General features: G+C 46.7%; 1 protein-coding gene across 2 annotated transcripts in view; it reads left to right on the top strand.

Annotated features, from left to right (window-relative positions):
• Positions 1 to 20628, top strand: part of arid1ab (AT-rich interactive domain 1Ab) — a 54301-nt gene extending 33673 nt beyond the window's left edge. Inside the window, exons 5-20 of one of the 2 annotated variants that reach the window (XM_030740590.1) lie at positions 8224 to 8464; positions 9327 to 9416; positions 9963 to 10133; positions 10639 to 10939; positions 12355 to 12500; positions 12639 to 12736; positions 12829 to 13038; positions 13152 to 13356; positions 15267 to 15399; positions 15892 to 16067; positions 16153 to 16279; positions 16423 to 16542; positions 16686 to 16782; positions 16977 to 17796; positions 18073 to 18203; positions 18327 to 20628. In XM_030740590.1, coding sequence (XP_030596450.1) covers positions 8224 to 8464; positions 9327 to 9416; positions 9963 to 10133; positions 10639 to 10939; positions 12355 to 12500; positions 12639 to 12736; positions 12829 to 13038; positions 13152 to 13356; positions 15267 to 15399; positions 15892 to 16067; positions 16153 to 16279; positions 16423 to 16542; positions 16686 to 16782; positions 16977 to 17796; positions 18073 to 18203; positions 18327 to 20255 — 4995 coding nt within the window. In that variant the 3' untranslated portion in view covers positions 20256 to 20628. Of the gene's footprint in view, positions 1 to 8223; positions 8465 to 9326; positions 9417 to 9962; positions 10134 to 10638; positions 10940 to 12354; positions 12501 to 12638; positions 12737 to 12828; positions 13039 to 13151; positions 13357 to 15266; positions 15400 to 15891; positions 16068 to 16149; positions 16280 to 16422; positions 16543 to 16685; positions 16783 to 16976; positions 17797 to 18072; positions 18204 to 18326 lie in introns of both variants that reach the window. The other variant, XM_030740589.1, reaches the window with a different exon arrangement.
• The last annotated feature ends 2406 nt before the right edge of the window (positions 20629 to 23034 follow it).

Below are 23034 nucleotides of genomic sequence, written 5' to 3'. Positions count from 1 at the left end.
TTCCCTTCTCTGCCTCCCTTTTCTCTCTCTGGCTCGTTCCTCTTTCTGTCTAAATTCTCGTTTTCTCTTTCCCTCGCCTGCGCCCTCCTCCCCCTCTTCCCTTTCTCGTTCGCTCTCTTCTCTCAGTAAATCAGCTTTCATAACGCTGTGCAGTGCAGCCTTGTTTTGCGAGGCTCTGACTCTGACAGTATTCAGAGTCCTGGGCCAGTTTCCTGTTGCTATTCTGGGGCCCTTGCTTCCTGTGTGGACATGTCTTATTCAGATTCCAGGGCGCCTCTCCTCTCCTCTCCTCTCGCTCACTCTCACTCTCACCCCCACCCTCGTCCCCCTTCTCCCAGCTCGTCTATTTCTCTCCCTCTTCCTCCCCCCTTTCTTTCCTCTATATGATTTTTAATTAATGTACTTGAGAAAATTCAATCTGCTGACAAAGTGTCTTGTTTTGCGTTTGCTTCAGTGAATTGTTTCTCCGCCTGCAAAAAAACAAAAAAAAAACCTCAAGCCCTGTTTTGCTCTTGTGAGCTGGCACACTCACACACACACACACACACGCACACAGTGAACACTCTCCCTCTCCCTTCTGTGCTCTCTGCACACTCACACACTCTCACACTCGCGCACACACACTCTCCCATGCCCCTCCCCTCTGCCTCCATTTTTGCTGGGCTGAGCTAGTTTTGCAGCACAAAGACTGGCTGACTGCAGCACTGTATGTCCTCGGCTTTCTCTGGCTCTCGCTGGAACAAGCTGCTGAGCCTGGATGGATGAAAGGAGGCTCACAATGAAATTAACTCTCACTCTGTGAAATAACCCTCCATATTACATATTATTTTTTTCTCCTCTCCCCAGTTAATTCACTGCTGGCGTCCGTTGCTTTGGTAGCGCCCTCTAGACACACCGTGTGACAGTAAGAGGGAGGGGCGTTGCTGGTCTGGAAAGCGGGCAGACTGGCTGTAGGGGTCTGGAGCCTCCCCACCCTTCCAGCTCCCCCTGCCTCAGCCCTCAGCCCCTCCAGCCCCCTCGGTCCTGTGTATCCTCATCACCCTTCACCTCGGGCTGGGCAGCTGCCTGCCTCACTTGGGCATCTGTGCGCTGCCCTGGGACTCCCTGCTACTATTGTGATCTCTACAAAAGGCCCCCCACGCACACACCATCTCCCCATTATTCACAGCAATCAGACCCCTCCAACTACCCCCCTCCTCCTCTCCGCCGCCTCCCTTCATCTACTCTGTGGTAGCTCCACACAGGCTGCTGCAGTGTTTGTGTGCATTGCACACCTCCTTTTTTTTTTTTTTTTGTTACCCCCACAGTGAAGCTCAATTAGGCAAATGTGGAGCATTTAAAAAAGACCTCCCTACTTATTGATTAAGATTCATAGTTGGCCTAGATTTTCTTTTTGACTGCAAGCTTGTAACACAGCAAAGTAAAAGCAGAACAGCACTGATCAGTGTCAAACGGATTACAGTTTTTATGCCCCGGCAGCCTCCTTTTTTTGTTTTTTGCTGGTTCACTCTTTCATCTTCTACTTTCTGGTCCATGTTATTATCCTACCCACGTGGTTGCTGCTGATAAAGTAGCAGTGTAATGTTGATCTCTTGGGAGATTGAGCTTGCTCATCTGTGGAGGTAGTACAGTGTGTCTGAGATATCTGTCCCCAGCAGGGTGCTGTGAGCATTGTGACACCCCGCTGTTGTTGTCACTATCCACCTTTGTTGTTTGCCTTAGGGAGATAAAATTGCAGAAATGCGATTTGTTAATTTCAAACCCTAACTGGGGTTTGAGTCATCTCGCTCAGTGGCTCGTATATATATGTGGTAAGGGTTGCATGGCACACCTATAGGGTGCTTTGACTGTGTCTAGAGTTTCTCGTTAGTCTGTGCTGTGTGTGAAACCCTGTAATGGCTGCTGCTGCTGTTTGAGGCAGGGGCCTGCCTTGCTTCTCCTCCTTTCTCCAGTTCTTCCCTCATAGTGGGATGGGAGTGCCCCCTTATGGCTGAGCTCAGCCCTGCAAATCTTGAGCTGGGGCTGGAGCAGCCTCTCCCCAGGCCTTCGATTGACTTACCGTTAGCCCTTGGTACGTGGACACATTCCCCGGATGCAGGTGGAGGCTCTGGGCTGAGATGTCAGCAGCACCCACGTGCCTGTCTTCTTTTCAGCACCTGTTGACATTTCATGGAAATGTAGCATAAAGTTACTACTGGTGGTTTGATAGAATAAATATCTTAAATTCATATTTTGGCTACAGTCTGTGTCATTTGTGAATGATGAAAACAAGCACTCTGATCACAGCCTGGAGATAATGCGCTTCTGGGCTCAGCAAGTCAAGTCAGCACATTCAGATTCTGAGCTGAGAGAAAGAGAAGAGAAACTGCACCGAGGGAAAAAAAAAAAAAATCACTTGATCTTGAGCTTGAAAGAGAAGAGATGACTTTTCCCATGACCCCATTCTGATATCAAAAGCCTACTTTGTCCTGAACGAGTGGTAAATGCACAGCGCTGGAGTGCTCTGCTGACGAGGTCGTTGGCATATAAACATAAACATCTCGAGAACAAGATGGCAAAAAAAAAAAAAAAAAAGACAAAAAGTTCACACCTGTCCTGTCCGCTCTCTGCGAGCGTGCTGTCTCCCAGGCCTCCACAGCAAAAAAATAAAAAGAAGGAGAAAAAAAAGGCCCAGAGGCTGAGTCTGTAATTACAGTGATGGCAGCGGTGGAGCAGGAGCTGGAGGGGTTGGGGGGGGGGGGGGGGGGGGGGGGACACCGCTTTGGGGCGTCTGCGTTTCCTGTAACAATGACGGGCTTCTTCTTTTGTAGTAGCTGACTGCACCGTGACCCTGCCAGGCACGCAGGGAGGCCGTCGAGAGCGACAGACAGACCTAGGAATGGCAGGAGGGGGGGGGGGGGGGACTGTGTCAACCACGTGGATCACAGTAACCATGGCAGCCCTTGACATGCAGCCAGTTTTTCTTCCCCTTCCCTCCCGTCCTTCTTACTCTCTCTTCACTTTGCCACAGCGGATGTGTCGACTGTAGTGAGTGAGCTTGTTTTGTTTTTTGTTTTTTTTTCTGTATATTATATGCAGCATCTGGAGGCCTGAGAATGAGGAAGCCTGCCAGCCCAGGCAGTTGGTGAGACTCTGAGGTCTGAGTGTGACAGAATAAAGTGGGTCAGGGAAAGTGTGTGACTCTGAGATGAACTTTGCCCCCCACACCCCTCCTCCATTCTCCCCTTCCTTACCGCCAACACCAAACACTACTACCACCAGATCTAGTTACACCGCTGACCAGGGTTACACATTCCAGATACGTGTCATTAACTCAGAGCCACTATGCTCTTCTTCCACTTTCTGCTTCTCATAACCTCCAAAAAAAAAAAAAAAAGAAAAAAAAAAAAAGGCTGGCTTGGCAGGCTAATGGCTCTGGTCGAGCTTGATTGATTCAGTGAAGTAATCTGCAAATGGAATACATTAGGACAGCAGAGAGCAGAGCAGATGACTCAGAGACAGCACAGGCAGAAGAGAAGTGGAGAATATAAGAAGTGTGGGAGCAGTAAAGATTTGCAACATTGTATTAGACGAGAAAAAAAAAAAAAAACATCATCATTCCGGAAAGTTTCTAGTATTTTAAACTGAATTTTCATCATTTAAATGCCTCTTTTCAGCCTCCAAATCTCATGAAGACTGTTGTGCAGTTCTCAGCTCTGAAGTTCCATGTTAGGCAGTGCTGGGAAAAAACACAAAATGGCTGCCACAGAGAGAGGCTTCTACAGAAAGAGCTGCAGCTTCTCTGCTCCTCTCTCTGCAACACGGCTCACAAATCCTCCCCTTTTTCCCCCGCATGGAGAGAAATGGCACGTTTCTATATTTTCACGTTGTCAACTGTTGTATTTGCCATTGATAATAGTGCTGTGACCTTCCTTCAAGCTACCCCCCCCCCCCCCCCCCCACACACACACACACACCACCTGTACTTGCACACCACTCGAACTTAACCGCACAACCCCTCAACTCCTCCTCATGCCTGATCTATGTCCTTTCTCCTCCTCATCATTTGCCTCATATAACGAGCGCGTTGAACAGCAGAGCTTCAGCAGCATCAGTATCACCAGCAGCCACCACCCCTCCCCCTCCGTCCTCTCCTCTTGCTGTCCGGCTTGTGCAGTCAGCAGAACAGGCTGGTGCTGTGCAGTATTGAGCTGGGAAAAATCAATGACTGCAGAGTGGGAGTAGGTAGGAGCTTGTGTGCGTGTGTGTGTGTATACACAATTCTTCTGCCTATCCAAGCTGAGGAATCAGAGCTGTCAGATATTTACAGAATGTTAAAGAGCCCGGGCTGTACGCTGCATACGTGCAGTTACACACAAGCTGCAGGAGCTTTTAATTTTTGTTTGTTGCTGCCGTTATCGTGCCATAAAGGAATATTTTTGTGTTCTGTGATTTTTCACACTGACCCATGCAGCATTGTAACAAAAACACATTTGTTTTCAACCTCGTGCATATTTACCAGCAGGAGTCGGACTTCTCAGATGTTGGTGTGACGTTAAAATCCTGTTGATTGGTTCTGGTCCCATTCTGTGGCGTTACCATCAACCAGCTTCTCTTTGTTTCACACGGAAATGCCGCAATCCAGAGAAAAATATGTTTTTAAGACAGATGGACCAGCGTTCCCGATGTTTGAGATTAGAAATAAATTTCAGCTAACTAAACCGCAGATTTTGCTCTACACGCATTTCAACTTCAGCCAGTTGCTGCTTCCACAGGTGTTTTGTTGGCTGGATGTGTTTGAACACTTGGGAACGCTTAAGTCTGGATTAAACGGTCCAAGTGATGTAAATTTCATCATCAAGACGGTGCACGAGGGTCCGTGTGCAGATGTTTACGTGCCTGCCTGTTTGTTTTTGTTCATTTTTTTTTCTTGTGACCGCGCAGACCCCGATGCTGGCACATTTACATTAAAACACACCGACTACCCATGTGTAGCAGGTGCTGTACTTCACAGAGGTATAGCAGGATCGACTGCTCGGCCATTGTGTCTCCAGCTGTTCCTGTCAGCATTTAAAAGTGATTCACTGGAGCCTTAATGAATCTGTATTTGACCTGGTCATTGGAACGTGTTCCTATTAAGAGCAGAAAACGCCTCCAAAGATGGTTGAAATCCTAGTATTGCATAAGAATGTGGTGGTCATGCCTTTAATGGGTTTAACCTGCCAGATCGTAACCCATCTGATCTTGATTAGTTTTAAGTTTGGGCCAAAACGATTGCAGCTTTAAATAGATTTGTTATTGTCTCTGTGTTCAGGTGGCGGCGCTCGACCTCCACGCTCCAAAACAACTTCATAAATTTGTGTTTTATACATAACTAGTTTGGAGTTGGGTTGTTGACATCACTATCAACCTCTGAGTCAAAAATGAGCTGTTACCTCACTGTATGTGTAGGCAGTTTATTAAAGTAAATCTGACAACTGAAAATAGGCTGAATTTATTTATTTTTTTAAAAAAGGGGCAAAAATGCAGATTTACTTCATGAATAAAAACATTTCACACAGATTCTAATAATCAGACTGTTTACCTCAATCCCCAAATTTTAATGTGGTTTAAAAGCCACTCTGAGGCAGTACTGACAAGAATGAAGAGTAATACACTCAGTTGATCCTCATTCTGCTTTCACACCCCCACAGGCCCCCAGAGTACCCCCAGATCCACGATTACAGGCTGTTTTTTAAATCCTTCTTCTGTCTTATGACTGCTGTTTGAACATCTTGAGTATCCATCCTCCTTCTGAGGTGTGTCTCCTAGGCCTAACCCACTGACTGAAGCCTTTCCTCTTTGCTCTGGGTCCAGGAGGGTGTTGTGTAGAACTGAGACTTGACTCTGGACAGCAGTTTCTGAGATGTTGTGTGTACCATCTACAGAGGTGGTCATCATGGCATCCGGCCAGCTGAGGGCCTTCAGACGGAGCCTTCTGTCAGATGACCGGTCTTGTGATCTCTGTGTGGATGTGGGGTGGTGCTAGTTGGGAACAGCAGAAGGGGGGGGGTTGAGCGTAGGTCAGCTGACGATGCTGACTGCTTGAAAAAGGTTTCTGCTATGGTTGTTTGAGCAAAGAATGTCACGCTGTTTGGTCTCCGCTCTTGATTCCATAGCATGAAGACCTTACTGCTCTGTGTCATCCACACAGCGTGCCTCTAACCCGCTTATACATTCGCCAACATTAATTGAGCGTCAGCCAGCAAAACGCTTTGGAGTGCGATACTCGGCAATAAAGCCCTCCTGCTGCGTTTCACATGGTTTTGTAGCTGCCACATTTCCAGTGTGGGTCAGAGAGGCATGGGTTTGTGCAGTCACCGGAGCAGGAGAGGAAGAGATGGAAGGGAGGGAGGGCAGAAGGAACAGGGTGAGGGTGGATCAGAGGGGGAGGGAAGGGTGGATTCTGAATCAGCGTCCTCCTCCTGTCAGTCCCTCTGGGGTTCCTCCATCAGGTCACATCCCAAAAATAGCAACGGGCGCCGTTTCAAGTGCAAAACCGCCGGCTTCGGGGCTGCAGCCAGCCTGTGAGTGTGAGATTTCTATGGGAATAGTTGGCCACCTTCCAATGAGTGCCCCCCCCCCCCCCCCCCCCCCCCCCCCCCCTTCTCCTCCTCCCTCCCTTCCATTTTTTTTTTTTTTCCCTTCCTCCGATGTGACTGGCAGATGAGCTTGCATTTCTGAGCTAGCACATGGGCTCCACGTGAATGGCCAGTGTGTAAACATTCACCTTCCCACAAACATAATCATCGCCGGCTGTCTTCCTACCTTCCTGCCTGCCTGCCCGTCTTTGTGTCGCAGCCAGCGAGGCTCAATAACAACACCACATGGCACCAGAGCCCGTGCCCAGCACCAATTATTTCAACTGCCTCCCAAGATGACTCGCTTCAAATGTTTTGTTTTTTTTTTTTTTTTTTCCCCCCCACTTTCTCTTTGCAAGTCAAACTCAGCTCTCCTTGCCAGCACGGATCATTATCGGCATTATGGGAGTGATGTGTGGAGTATTTTTAAAAAGGTGGGAAAAGAAGTCATTGTACCCAAATGTATTATTGAGCTGTAATAGGGCTGGCAGTCTTCTATGGGAGAATAACATACACACTCCGGCGAGGGCAAAGATTGCTGTAATGCATCAGTGCCCATTTGGATTTCTACTCACTTGCTTTGACTTCACTTGACTTTGACATGACACTGAAATAAAACACTCTCATCCTCCTTGTGCAGGTCAGGAGGAGAAAAGCCGGAATATATTCATTTCTCATTCATTTCTTCCAAATGCGATTCCCAAACTGCAGCCGCTTTCTTTTCCAGGTTTTTAAAAAATTTTTTAGAGCCAGCCTGGACTCATTTACATCCCAGCGTATACACACCAGTAGAGCTCAGCACACACACACACACACACACACACACACACACACACACACACACACACACACACACACACACACACACACACAGAGTGATTTACCTTTGATATCAAGTATCAGTTCTTCTACTTAATTTCTCTCTTCTCATCATAAGCTGAGCTTCCACAGAGGGCTGCAGAGAATCTGTCTTTTTTTTTTTTTTGTTTGGTCTGATGAAACCTTTGAATTCATATTGCCATGAATTTAGACCGAATACATTAGCCTGAAGATTCCTCAGTTTCATGGTCACCCTGTAAGGAAAAAGGAAATGTGATTCGTAATAATCAAAGCTAGAAGGTACAGTTACCAGAATGTTACAGTATCTGTTGGATAACAAACTCTAACTGAGCCCATTTCTGTAGTTGATTATAAACTCATGCAGCTATTTTGGTGCCCAACACATTTCCATATATGCTTGTGCTGTGTTTGCAGCCCATATGCTGTCATCTGTAACGTTACTTTTAAAATTAACTTCTTGGATAACAAGATTAGTGCCTTAATAACTAGCTAAAATGCATCTTTTTATGCAGTTGTTGTTCTTCAGAATGTTAAGCAAAGCTCCTCAGCAGCTGACAGACACTCGTCATCACTCCACAAAATGATGCAAATACTTCCACAAGCTGTAGGATTGGATACATTAAGGCTATGTTCCAATATGCAAAAGGGACCGTGAAACATTTTATCAGTAACAAGCTGCTTATTTGAAGAAGTGATGTGAATTGCACCACTCGTTAGAATAAAAATTAAGATTAAAATCAAATACATTAAATTACCTTCTGTCCTGTTGCTCTTCTCATTCAAGGATCTGTCCGGCTCCATCGACGACCTGCCCACTGGTACAGAAGGTGCTTTGAGCCCGGGCGTCAGCACCTCAGGGGTGTCCAGCAGTCAGGGTGAGCAGAGCAACCCAGCCCAGTCGCCCTTTTCCCCGCACACTTCGCCTCACCTGCCGGGCATACGTGGACCCTCACCATCACCCGTGGGCTCCCCTGCTAGTGTCACCCCTTCTCGCACCGGCCCTCTATCCCCCGCTGCTGTGCCAGGTAAAGACAAAATATTGCTAATACTTTTGTGTCAGAACTTCTGTGTACAGCCCCATGCGCCTAAAACATTAGCCTAAAATATTAATTCTAGTTATAGATTGCAGTGTTGAGTCACAAAAGAACAGTTGCCAACTTTGCTTTTAATACATTTGTTTTAAATTTAGGACTTCACATTCAGTAGCATTGAAGTGGTCTCTGAAAGCTGAAATTCAGCTTTCCAAAGACTACGTAGGGGGATTTTATGGCAAAGAAATACGTGGAAATTAATACAAATTTGTTCTGAAAGAATAATACATAGCATTATGTGGGTGCCAGAACAGGAAAGTACAAATTCAGAATATTTACAGGAAAATAACCAAAAATAGGATGAAATAACTAATATCAGTTATTTAGTTTCACTCGTCAAAGGCTGCTAAATGTAAAAATATATATAAAAATATACCTGCTCAATACAGCTAACCAACATCAATAATTTGAATGCCTTTATTGTCAGCTATTCAGTGCATTTTATTCTCTCTGACACATTTAATATAGAAGAATTTTAATTCAAAGCTCAATGCAACAGGTCACATTTGTAATTTATGATGCAGTTTGCCAGACAGGAGCTGCAAGTTTCTCCCAACATGATGCTAGTAAACCATCCGTTGACAGAGACACAGAGGTTACGATGCCACCCACTACTCATCGCGGAGAGACTTTATTTTATTAGCTTGAATGTGACTGGCTCGCACTCTTTTTATGGCCAGTATTTCAAAGTTTAAGAGCAAGAATTGATTGTAAATAAAGGGGACTGATTTCCAAAGTTCCCACGGGAATTTCAAAACCCTTTCCGAAGTTTCCACGTGTCATTGTTCTCCCGCAGGTAATCAGATGCCACCGCGGCCGCCCAGCGTCCAGTCAGACAGCATCATGCACTCTTCCATGAACCAGTCAGCCATGGGCCAGGACAGGGGTGAGTGTGTTGGGAGTAGTTTGTAAACACAAACCCTTTAAGCGTATCTTCTCGTCTGCTCAGCGGCCAGCAGAATGCGTGCCACATTCTCAGCAGCTTTTAGGTGTGATTGTTTGCACTTGTATGCATTCCTCCCATCTGCAAGTACTCCCCCAGGCCGCGCTTTTAAACACAAAAATACTTGCCAGGTCAAATGAGGGCAGACAGACACACTGTACTGTGTTGTGTTTGTGAGGAAGTGAAGAGCTTGAGCCGTAATCTGTTATGTAAATGTATGTTAAAGCAGATGCAGAATAGTAATCTTTTTTTTTTTTATTGCTACTTTATATATTGCAGAATTAATCAAACTGCAGAACAGCTCCACTGTGTGTGTGTTGTGTGTGTGTGTGTGTGTGTGTGTGTGTGTGTGTGTGTGTGTGTGTGTGTGTGTGTGCGTGTGTGTGCGTGTGTGTGCGTGTGTGCGTGTGTGTGTGTGTGTGTGTACTGTTTGCAAATAGTAAAAAGCCTCTGAAGTGGTGATTAATGTTCCCTCTCTGTTTTCTCCAGTGTACATACGCAATCCTCAGATGCCTCCTTACGGGTCCCCTGGACAACCTGGCTCGGCCTTATCTCCACGCCAGTCTTCGGGAGTCCAGATGCATGGTGGGATGGGGCCTTATCCCCAGAACAATACCATGGGAAACTACGGCCCTCAGGGGGCCCAGTATGGCCCACAAGGTGAGAAATGTTAGGTAATGTTCCTTTAAGGGCCCTCTATACTGGAGTGTATACTAGATTACAGTGTTGAGTGGTGAGCTCGGCTCTGTTATATCAAGCAGACTTTTTTTTTCTAATACTAAAAATATTATGAATGAGTTTACAGTGGTCGTCCTGTGGCCATCACAGTTTCATAGATAGCCCAGATTTTTTTTTTTTCCCCAAAAGGCTTTGAAGTTTCCGCTCACTTCTTACATTTATGAAATTATATCACTGCACTTTGAAGTCTCAGATGGTTTCTGTGGGCTTTGAAGAAGTTCTGCTATGAGTCATAGCAGAGAAACAGCGGGAGCCAGATAAAGCCCGCTTCATCAAGCTGCTTGTTCTGACAGGCTGAGGTAAATTTAGCGCCGGACTGGTGAAACTCTTTATCCCGTCAGTGAGAAATGATTAGCAGAGATCTGTTTTAGGCTGAAACACAGCAGGAGGGCATGAAACTCAAAGTGTTGATCTGTAACACTTCCAGGTTATCCCAGGCAGCCTGGCTACACAGGGATGCCCAACGCCAACTACCCCAGTGGCCCCAGCATGGGTGGCTCCATGAACCCCATCCCTGGTCAGGGCAGCGGGGCTCCATATGGAAGCATGCCACCAGGCAGAATAGGTCCCGGGCAGATGGGCACTCGGCCCTACGGTCCTGGCATGGCTTCCAATATGGGCGGCATGCCTCCTCAGGTGGGGTCTGGCATGTGTCCCCCTCCAGGCATGACCAGGAAAGATGGTGGCCCCCCCATGCACCATGGACCAACAAATTCGATACACAACAGGTGGGTGCGCTTGTCTGCATCAGTGACAACTATGTGAGCCACTGACTGTTGAGGGTCCTGCAGCTTATTGCATCAAAGAGTTATCCTTTAGCCGTGTGTGTGTGTGTGTGTGTGTGTGTGTGTGTGTGTGTGTGTGTGTGTGTGTGTGTGTGTGTGTGTGCGCGTGTGGTTTGCCTAACTTGCAAGCCAGTCTGTTGTGTGTCTTAGTGCTTGAGTGGTGGCAGTTGCCCAAATACTTATCTATGACAGAAGAGGAGATGATCTCTGCAATCGGTGAATCACATCCTTCCTAAGCTTGGATGCTTGTTGAGCCTACAGAGCAGCTCTTGTGGGCTTGGCAAATGCTGTCCTATGACTTAAATGGATGCTTCCTACAAAATAAGCTGAACCCTGTGAAGGAGAAGGCATAATTCACTCACAGTCACAAGAAGGTTTTAAAGTCTTTATTTGCAGTGGATTCTTTTAGGGATATTACTCATGACTAATTACTAGTCGATTAAATAGGTGGAGGCTGGAGTGCTAAGATACCAGCATCAGCAAGCTAAATCTATAAACTACAAACTTACTGATGAAATTTAAAGGCACAGATACCTGGGAATTAGTGCTAAGTAGCAGACTGATAGAACGCTCATGCCTGATTGGCTTAGCCTAATCATGTAATCATATTGTGCTGTGTGATTGGCTAACCTACTTGACCATTACTGACTGAAATGGACAAAGCAGGAATTTCCCCATATCTGACAACTGACTGTAGCTAAATAGTGAGAAGCTGGGGAATCCCAAATTTCTAGGTAAAGAGCCAGTCTATTTATAGTAACATCAGTTCTAGGCTCCAATCTTATTGATTAGCCAACTTCTGATTGGCTGAGCTTTGTCTAACATGTTGATCAGGAATGGCTTTAAATAGTACAGACTATGACTCGTCATTGAGCAATATTAAAGTCATACCTACTGCTCAGCAAAATTGCTCAGATGTAAACGACATGGTTGCGTTTTGTTTTGTACCTGGTCTAGAATGTGGTTACCAAAAAGTATTTGTAGAAATGTTAAAGATAATCACAGAATTGCGCTCATTTTATCCTGACACAACCCATTCATTTTCTGGAACACAATGCTGCAGAACTGCGCAGGCTCACGGGGATTTCATACCTTCCACCTTGCTTGTTCACAACTTCATGTCACAAAGACAGTCTGTGGCTCCTGCAAGTGGCAGGTTGCTGCGTGACATATTAGAAATGTCATTGCTGTACGTTAATAAACTATTAATAATTCGTTTAACTGACTAGTATTTCTGGTGTCTGCAACAGGGGTGGAAGCTTTTAATTATCAAGTTGACATGTTGTACACAGCCATAGTTTCTTTGTGGTTATGATGCACCTTTTCTTTTTTTTCTAATCAAGCATTCTCTTCTCTAGGCCACCTAGCTACTCTAACATGTCTCAGGGCATGATGGGAGCAGGCTCTCCATATGGCCCAGGCATGAACAGCATGCATGGTATGATGAACCAGGGTGGGCCAGGGCCTTATCCAATGGGAGCAAACATAGCCAACAACACCCCTGGTGAGTAGATGTTAAACTGTAGCCTGATCAGGTGATTAAAGTGCAACTGGAGGCCTGAGGGTCTGTCTCTAGAACGGTTTTATAGACTGGTAATCTTTTTATTTTTATATCCTTCTTTCATTGCCCCTGAACACCCAGGAATGGCTCCAAGTTCAGAGTTTGGCATGGACAAAGTGAACCCCGCCCAGAAGATGAACAACAAAGTGGATGGGACTCCCAAGCCCGAATCTAAGAAGGTACACATTCAAAGTCTAGCCTCCCCCCCCCCCCCCCCCCCCCCCCATTTTTCCATAGTCTTATAATTTTTTTCCCATCATCCATCCAACAGAAGTCAAGCTCTTCGACCATCACCAATGAGAAAATAACTCGCCTGTACGAGCTTGGCCCAGAGCCAGAGAGGAAGATTTGGGTGGACCGATACTTGGCCTTTGCCGAGGAGAAAGCCATGGGCATGAACAATCTTCCCGCTGTGGGTCGCAAGCCTCTCGATCTATTCAGACTCTATGTATCCGTCAAAGAGATCGGCGGCCTCACCCAGGTACACCTGGAATTCCGCCTGAATTTGATGTGAATCCTGCAGATCAGAAGACCAGATTTTGTCTTTTTTGTACACAGCTTTCTGAACCATCTCCTTCCTCTCTCACCCACCAGGTGAACAAGAACAAGAAGTGGAGGGAGCTGGCCACCAACCTGAACGTGGGCACATCGAGCAGCGCAGCCAGCTCGCTCAAGAAACAGTACATCCAATGTTTGTACGCCTTTGAGTGCAAAATGGAGCGTGGTGAGGACCCGCCCCCAGACTTCTTTAACACAGACACCAAAAAGAACCAGCCTAAAATCCAGCCTCCCAGTCCAGGTGAGCGCCGCTGCTGCTGTTCTGCTTCACTGTCACACAATTTATTGCCTGCTTTGATTTAAAAACACACTGAATGAAGCTTATTTCCATTTTCCCTTTCTCTCTCGGGTGCAGTTTGGATTTAGTGCAATTCATCACATCATCTCTGCTCTATTTGCCTTACATCAGCTGTCTATAAACTAGTGTATTTTTATTGTATCACATTAATTGCAATGTTAAAAAGCCAATCATAGAACATTGTTTGTCATCTCGTATTGGAGCTGCCATCCTCCATAAATCACCACTGTTTCGCCCTATATTGGAGAAGTTGTAAATGATGACGGTGTAGCTGTAAGTCCTTCGGACAGTTCTGCAAACACATGCCGTGGGGGAATACTCCATGGCATTTGCACAGGACATGACGAAAGACTTGTCCTTTCCGACTTCCCCGCTTTGGTCTTTGTGACAATAGCAATTTCAACAGAATGCCAAATGTTTCAATGAACTGGGTAAAAGTCAGCATATGAACTGGCACTCATTCATACCAGTTGTTAGGGGTGGGGGTTGTAGCGAGGAAAGGCTCATTGCTTGTTGCATCAGAAGCTGTTTATTTTGGAGGGGACTCCTGTTTATAGCTGCCAGGAGCAACCACACCGGGAGCAACCACGTGCTGCTTCATCCTGGCTGAGACCCAGACTGTCAGACACGGGGCACTGAGTCAGCGCCGGGGTGTTGTTACAGGAGACATCAGGGTGCTTGTCAGTTGGCATCAGCCCTCTAGTTAGTACGAAGGAAGGGCAGGGGAGGGTTTTGGGGGGGAGTAGAGTGGTGGGGGAAGTAATGGCAGGAGAGGGGCAGGAGGTGATTTGGCGATAGCGATGCTCCATCAGTGGCGTGTCCTCGCTGCCTGGTGCCTGGCCCTGGGCTACAGCAGCACGGCAACACTCCCTGGAGATTAGTGCTGAGCCAGAAATGATGAATGGGGGAAGAGGCGCGTGTGTGTGCGTGTAAAAGTCACACGATTCTCTCTCTGACTCTATTTCTATCACCACCACCCCCCACCCCCCCCTTCATCTTTAGTAGAGGGAAATCCCTGCCCAGAGGGAGGAGGGGGTGAGGGAGGGTGAGCCACTGAATGTTGTGTGTATGCATGAGAGCTCAAGAGGCAGAGGGTGATGTGAGAAAATGTGAATAACTGTGACCTGCCAGTGACCCTGTGTGTGTGTGTGTGTGTGTGTGTGTGTGTGTGTGTGTGTGTGTGTGTGTGTGTGTGTGTGTGTGTGTGCGTGTGCGTGTGCGTGCGTAACATTTAATGAATGAGAACCTGTGACTCATCAGACTGGCTTGCTAATAGTGAGAAGTCCTGAGCTGAAGTTAAGGATGATTGCTAGTATGTCTGTCTCTCTCTCACTCACACACACACACACACACACACAAAACACAAACAAACTATCGCTCACTCTCGTGCACGCATTCATAGCTGGCTGTCTCCTGTCTCTACAACCCAGGCAGTAATCTGTCACAGTGAGGGTTTAGATCACTGTTTCCTGGTGGCTCCCAGAGCCCAGCAGTGGTTGAGGAGGGGGCAGGCATCCTGTGATGAGCTGGAGGATTCAACATTTTTTGCTGGCTATGCACTCAAAAGCCAGTCAGCTTGACACAAACTGTGCTCCTCTGTGCAGCTCTCAGGAATTTCTTAATGGGATTTAGGATTGCCAAAAGCAGCGTGTGTTCCAAAAGCCCCCAGCAGTGTTCTGCCTACCCCGCCTCACTATCAACTATCAGCTCTCGCCTTTATTCCTCGAGCAAAGAGGAGGAGGAGAGAGGGATGTTCTTTGAATTCTCTGGAATCTCTGAGTGTTACAAACCAGAGCACTTGACTGTTTTTTTTCCCCCCACTTAGTCATTGTGTGTATCCTGGTGTTTTGCAGCTGGTTCTGGATCCCTGCAAGGACCCCAAACTCCTCAGTCAACCACTAGTTCAATGGCGGAGGGGGGAGACCTGAAGCCCCCCACACCAGCCTCCACCCCACACACACAAATGCCTCCAATGCCTGGCGTAAGGTATGATTTAGAAGTCAGTGTCCTGCTTCTATAATGTTAATATTATCGAGACTCTCCACACTAAAATGAAAACCCATCCCCGTGTGGTGAAACTAGATCAGTGACGCAAGAAATGGAATACGACAAACAGCAAAATATGCCATAAAGTCAGACGTACACACAAACACCAGATTTGTCAACAGGTGTGCAAGAGTATAGTAATAAAGTATAAAAAAGTTAGATACTCTGAGTTTAGAAGAGTACAGTAAAATACTGAGAAATGAAAATATCATGTGTTGTTTGCAGTTTTTGTCTTGAAATATATTTTGTAATAATTTGGAATTGTAACACAGTTTCATGGATCACGTGTCATCTATTCTGCTTGTGGTGCATTTTTTTCTTTTGTCTACCTAGAGGCAAGCTAGAAAACATTCAAAAAATAAATTATCAAGAAAATTTACAGAATTGATGCACAAATTGCACATTTTGCTAACAAGCCCTGTTTTCCTACAGGAGTAGTGTTAATCTGCAGGATCCCTTTGCTGATGGCGGAGACCCAGCGTTTCCCAGGAGGAACGCCATGACTCCCAACTCTCAGGGCTATCAGCCTGGGATGGGCGCCCCAGAGATGATGGGTCGGATGGGTCCCTACGAGTCCAACAAGGACCCCTTCGGAGGCATGAGGAAAGGTGAGCACCGGCCATGCAAATAAACCAGATGCTGTAGGAGTTCTTTTGTAGCTCAAACCGATATTATGTTTACTTTTTTAAGCAGGGGAACAGTTCATGCCACCAGGCCCCAATAGTGGAATGGGGGAACAGTATAACAGAGGCCCACCAGGCCCAATGGGCAACATGCAGATGGGCCAGAGGCAACAGTACCCATATGGATATGACCGAAGGTAAATATGCTATGGTAGTGTCTGTAAAATTTCTATAAAGAAATAATATGACTGTGATTTGACCTGAACCATTTCAGTGTCCTTTTTTTTCCCCGTTCAACTAAATTAAATCACTTAATGATTGCTGTTTGTTCATCTTACAGGCAAGAGCCAGGCATGGGCCCTGATGTAAACATGGGACCAGGAGCTCCTCAGCCAAACATGATTCCTTCTGGAACTGACACAGGGATGTACTCACCTAGCCGTCCTCCACCACAGCAACGGTCTGTAGCATTCAGGGCAGAGATTGTTCTGTGTAATGATTAAAATGGATGCATTAAGCATTTTGTCAGTCAGATCATGGTAGAATTTAAGATTATCACTGAATTTCTTATTGAAATATAGTAATCTGAATGTGTATTTTTAGGCACGAGTCCTATACAAATCAGTACCCTGGCCAAGGAGCTCCCCCTGGTGGGCCATACCCAAATCAACAGCCAGGAATATATCCACAGCAGCAGCCAGTAAGAACAGTTTGTCCAGCATTTGCAGAACTCTTATTACTACTTGGTTTCTTTTTTTTTCAGTGTTCATGTAATTATACATGTAATTATATACTGTGTTCTGTTCCCACTGAACAGAGGTATTATCTGTTTTAAAATTATTGTATGAAGGTGCTCAGTTGAAAATTATAATGCTTAATTTTGTGTGCTGACAGAACTACAAGCGTCCTGTGGATGGTGGGTATTGTCCTCCAGCCAAGCGACATGAGGGAGAAATGTATAATGTTCCTTACACTGGGCAGCAACAGCCAGGACCCCAGACCTCAGGGCCCCAGGGCCAGCAGGACATGTATAATCAGTATAATGCGTACCCTGGAGGGGATCGCAGACCGCCAGGCCCACAGAACCAGTTCCCCTTCCCCTTCGGACGGGACCGAGGGCCATCATCTGCAGGCCCTAACTCCCAGTCTCCAATGCCTCCCCAGATGATGCCGAGTCCCATGCCTTCAGGTCCTGATGGTTCCCAGGGCCCAATGTGGCAGGGCCGCAATGAGATGGGCTACCCCAACTATCCCAACCGACAGGGACCCCCTGTACCAGGCCAGGGCCCCGGTTACCACAGCATGAACCGCTCAGAGGACATGATGCCATCAGACCAACGCATGAACCACGAGGGACAGTGGCCTAGCCATGTCAACCAGCGGCAGCCTCCGTTTGGCCCTGCTGGCTCTGGACCACCCATGACCAGACCCCTGCCCTCCACCTACTCAACTTCCCAGAACCACATTCCTCAGGTGTCGAGCCCAGCACCCATGCCCCGACCCATGGAAAGCAGAACGTCGCCTAGCAAATCGCCCTATATGCATCCTGGAATTAAGGTGCACAAAGCTGGACCTCCAGTTCCCGCGTCCCACATCGGCCAGGCCCCTGTCCAGCAGCCCATGATCCGACGAGATGTGGCCTTCCCTCCTGGCTCTGTGGAAGCTTCCCAACCCCACCTGAAACCCCGCAGGCGGCTCACCATGAAAGACATTGGTATAAAACTTCATTTGCCTGATAAGTTGTAGCGTTACATATGCAATAAATAATGCGCAGATGTCTGCCTTAACTAGATTTGCCATTTGATATTTCTCATTTTGTTTTAATAAAGCTTAAAATCCTTTCAGATACAAGCTGCTTATTCAAAATAGGTGACACAAGTATTTAAGAGTTAAAGTTGCAATGTTAGTAAACTCTGATGTGTTATCTGCAGCTGCAGTGACCAGTTATGACCATTTTTGGCTTATATTCATTTTGTTTTTATCTTCACAGGCACTCCTGAGGCTTGGAGGGTAATGATGTCACTAAAGTCAGGCTTATTAGCTGAGAGCACCTGGGCCTTGGACACCATTAACATTCTACTGTATGATGACAATAGCATTTCTACTTTTAACTTATGCCAGGTAGGCTGCACTTATCCACAACCTGTTAGCATTTGTTTCCATCAACATTTCAGAATGACTTTATCACATGGTGTTGAGTTTAGCTTTAGATCGATTTTATGACCACCTTCTTTGGTTTCACAGCTACCTGGATTTCTGGAGCTGGTAGTGGAGTACTTCAGACGCTGTCTCATTGAGATCTTTGGCATCCTAAAGGAGTATGAAGTAGGAGACCCTGGCCAGCGCACCCTAATAGACCCCAATGCAGCTGAAGACTCTGATGATGAAATTCCCCTGCCTGAGGGTGAGGACATGGACTCAGACGAGGAAGACGAGGAGGACGAGGAGGTAGAGGAAACGAAGACCAATCCTGACACCTCTTCACTGGTCCAGGTAAAGGAGGAGGAGGAGGAAGAGGAGAGCTCCCAGAAAGATAAGTCTTCAGAGGATGAGGAAGAGGAGAAGGAAAGGGAGTCTTCTGTCAAGGAAGCCAATACCTCTACCTCAGGGTTTTCCCAGGACCCCAGCATACACTCGGAAAAGCCCAGGCAGGCTAGCAAGTTTGATAAACTCCCCATCAAGGTGGTGCGGAAGAAGAATCCCTTCCGGATAAACCGCTTATCCAAGCTCGGACAGCGGCAGAGCTTTGACAGTGGCCTGATACACTGGAGCGTTGGTGGTGGTGACACTACCGAGCACATCCAGACCCACTTTGAGAGCCGGATGGAGCTTCTCAAGCAGCGAAAACACACGACAGCAGCCACTGACAGCCGCAAGAAGGTCAAGGTGAATGGGACAGCAGCAGAAAACTCAGAGAAGCCTAAGTCCAATGGGGACGATAAGGTTCAGCAGCAGCAGCCCCAGGCTTCTGAACCTCACAAGTCTTCAACGAAGACTACCACTCCTCCTCTTCCCATTGGCGCACCAGTCACTGCCACCATTGACGATGTACTATCTGCTCGCCCAGGGTCAGTCACGGAGGAAGTAGTTCGCGGAGGTGCTGAGGAGCAGAAGGAGAATGGCAAGTATTTGTTCAGCATCAACCCTGAACTCCAGAGCCGCCGTAACATTAAGATCCTGGAGGATGAACCTCACAGCAAGGACGAAACGCCGCTCAGCACTCTATCGGACTGGCAGGACTCACTAGCTCGGCGCTGCATCTGCGTTTCCAACATCGTGAGGAGCCTCTCCTTTGTTCCTGGCAATGACCTGGAGATGTCGAAACACCCTGGCCTCCTGCTGCTGTTGGGCCGCCTGGTGCTGCTCCACCACAGGCACCCTGAACGCAAACAGGCGCCGGTCACCTACGAGAAGGAGGAGGAAGACGAAGGTGTGAGCTGCGAGAGAGATGAATGGTGGTGGGACTGTCTTGAGGTGTTAAGGGAGAACTGCCTGGTCACTCTGGCAAACATCTCAGGCCAGCTGGACCTTTCTATCTACCCAGAGAGCATATGCCTGCCTCTCCTCGATGGCCTGCTCCACTGGGCTGTATGCCCTTCGGCGGAGGCCTTGGATCCCTTCCCCACGCTGGGGCCCCACGGCTCCCTTTCACCCCAGAGACTGGTCCTCGAGACCCTCAGCAAGCTCAGCATCCAGGACAACAACGTCGACCTCATTCTGGCCACTCCGCCATTCAGCCGCTTGGAGAAGCTCTACGGCTCGCTCGTGCGACTTGTCGGTGAGCGCAAGGTGGCCGTCTGCCGTGAAATGGCGGTGATCCTGCTAGCTAACTTAGCCCAGGGTGACAGCCTTGCAGCGCGAGCTATCGCTGTGCAGAAAGCCAGCGTGGGCAACCTACTGGGCTTCCTGGAGGACAGCCTAGCGGCCACACAGTACCAGCAGAGCCAGAGCTCCCTGCTACAAATGCAGGGCGGGCCCCAGTTTGAGCCTACTAGCGTGGACATGATGCGGCGGGCAGCCCGGGCATTGCATGCCCTGGCTAAGGTGGAAGAAAACCACTCTGAGTTCACTTTGTACGAGTCGCGGCTACTGGACATCTCGATGTCCCCACTTATGAACTCTCTGGTGTCCCAAGTAATCTGTGATGTACTATTTCTGATTGGCCAGTCATGACAGCCGTGGAGAGGTTTCAGCTCTGCCTCTTTCTATTCCCCCTGAACCACCTTTTTTGTGTGTGCGTGTATGTGTGTCAGTTGCGCGTGAGTGACAAGAGCAAAAACAGTTTTTTGTTTTTTTTCTTTGTTTTTTTTTTTAATTTATGCAAAATCACCTCGGATTCCACTGTCTTTCTTACCCCTGCTTCTCACTAAAGGAAGGAATATCATGAAGTAGCTGTTGATTTTAAACATCTGAAATGGAAAGAAAGTGGCAAAGAAGAACAGATTGGGACCCAGGCATAGGACAGAGTGTGCTGCTGCCCTGCAGAAAGGACTTGTTTTTGTTTTGTTTTTTTAATGAAAAGAAAAATCTCCAGGAAAAAAAAAAAGAAAAAAAAAGAAAAAACTGTAACCAAAGTTGCTGTCTCGTTTACAGTGAGTTTGGGGGATACACGTGTTCGCTTTCTCCCTTGGGGGAGGGGGAGGGGGGGTCGTCAGGGGAAAGAGGGCACAGACTAAACAATATTATGGTTCATGTTTGGAGGCTACATAGACTCATGGACTGTGGTGTGGTATAATTGCTGTAACTTTGGATGCTATATACTCAGCCCCACAGGAACCACATTATTGGCTGTGAACAGACGTCTGTCATGGGAGGCCTGTGCAGTAGATTGTAGGACTTTTTTCTGTACTGTACACCTTAAAAACTGTAAACATACTGTAATAATACTGTTTCACACTGAGATCCGCTGGCTTGGCAGCAAACTGTAGTTTTTAAAACCAGTTTTAGTTAAATGTCGAGAGAGAAAACGGCTTTCCCCCCAAAGTATGGTGAACCTACAACACCCCGACCTCTTCTCTTTGTCCCTTGATTGTATGACTTGACCCTTATATTCAGAAGTCACCTCTTTAGGACTGGTCCTCAACTCTAGATGCAGTCCAAGCTGCAGTGTATATATGATGTTGTACATTACACTTCTCTTTCTCGACTTCTGTTGCTCTTCACCGTTTTTAAATCTTCGACGAGTTTCCCTGCATCGAGAACGCCATGTGATTACTTGACGCCCGCCCTCTCCGTTACTTCAGCGCCTCGCCCTGCTCGTATTGCGCTGTGTGTGCGCGGGGGATGGAGGTTGTTGAGCTGCTGTCCAATCCAACGCCACCCCCCCCCTCCTTTCAATAAACACAACTTCAACTTTCAGTTTGTCTGGGTGTAGAGAATATTAACATAAAATTGGTTCCATTTGAGCTCCTTCATAAATGACAAACTAGACCTTGATGAAGAAACTGTTTTTATTTTATTTTTTTTTTTCAGTGATGCGGATTCTGCATATTTGTATTTCAGATGATGTAGCTAAAAACTTGATGTAAATTCCTCTTTTTTCCTTTTTTTTTGGCTTAATGAATATCATTTATTCAGTATGAAATCTTTATACTATATGTTCCACGTGTTAAGAATAAATGTACATTAAATCTTCGTAAGACATTTGCGGTGGATTTATTCGTTCTTCTACGTGATTGAGGCAGCAGTGAATAAAGCCCTGTTTTGTTTTTTTTTTTGTTTTTTTATTCGGCTTACATTTCACTTGCACTGAGACAATCTGATAGGACTAAAGCGGCTCAGAGCAGCACGTTTTGCTGACGCATTTGATATTTACACATGGATGCAGAGACGCGGCACATCTCATCTCTGTGCAGTATGCTGCTTATTGAATGCACGGCCATGTTTTTCATCCCTGCATTGATTGACATCTCACCCCCATGTTACAAGGCTGTCCTTGTCCCTGGATCGCACATGCTGATATTTACATATATATTTACATTGGTTGGGGGGGGGGGTAGACAGCCGGAGCACCTTGATACATCCAGATAAGCTTGGAGCTAAAAGCTGATTTCTCCTCCAGAATATCATCTCAGTTTCATCTGTTTCGACAGAAGTTGCATCCAATTTAGAGACGGGTTTCTAAAACTGACGAGGAAAAAAAAGGTGTACTTTACAGAGAACCTCGTGTAATGTGAAAAATTACAATTGGGGGGGGGGGGGCATCCCTATTTATTTAGCTTCATCTGACAGGATTATGAAGTTTTTAAATCTTTCCACTGTCGTCCTCAGTGGCGAGACAAAATAACATCCATAAAAACAAAACGCAGCCAGCATGAGCTAAATGTGGCAGCAACTACATTTTCAAAGCCTGCTGCCACTTCTTGATGTGGTTCTACTTTAGTTTTATTTATTCAGGAAATCTCACTGAGATCAAGATGGAGAAAAAAAGTAAAGTCCCGGCTTCCTTTACACACAGTTCGAGTTGGGGGGGGTTAGTGAAATGCTTCAAGGCAATGGATCGGAAATAAACCTGAGTGCTGTAGTTAAGTCCCAGAGATCATCCGTGAACTCTGATCATATTAAAGTCAGGGATATACAGTTATAGGCACCTCTCTTACATACAGTGCATCTTAAAGGGCTCTAAAGGCTCACCAACCAATTTAGTATTGTATGTCCGTGAAGTAGAAGAATCCATCAGTCTAAATCCTATACATTTCCCATAATGCAGCTCCTCAGCTCTTTGTTACACCCACCAACCTTCTACACACTCACATTTCAAATTAGATTTTTTTTTATTTTTATAGATCTTCTGGCTAAGTCTGTTCCAGGTGTACCCAGACGCCATCAAGCCTGGGTGCTGTTAGAGCCGTGGAACACCTCAAACTCGCAACAATGTAACACAAATGAATATGTAAGATTGGCAGAATGTCCCTTTTAATGAAGAGGAAAAAAACATGGGCCTGATCAACAT

This window comes from Archocentrus centrarchus, chromosome 11 (genome assembly GCF_007364275.1).
Source record: "Archocentrus centrarchus isolate MPI-CPG fArcCen1 chromosome 11, fArcCen1, whole genome shotgun sequence".
Taxonomy (NCBI): domain Eukaryota; kingdom Metazoa; phylum Chordata; class Actinopteri; order Cichliformes; family Cichlidae; genus Archocentrus; species Archocentrus centrarchus.
This window is presented reverse-complemented; position numbering and strand designations above follow the sequence as displayed.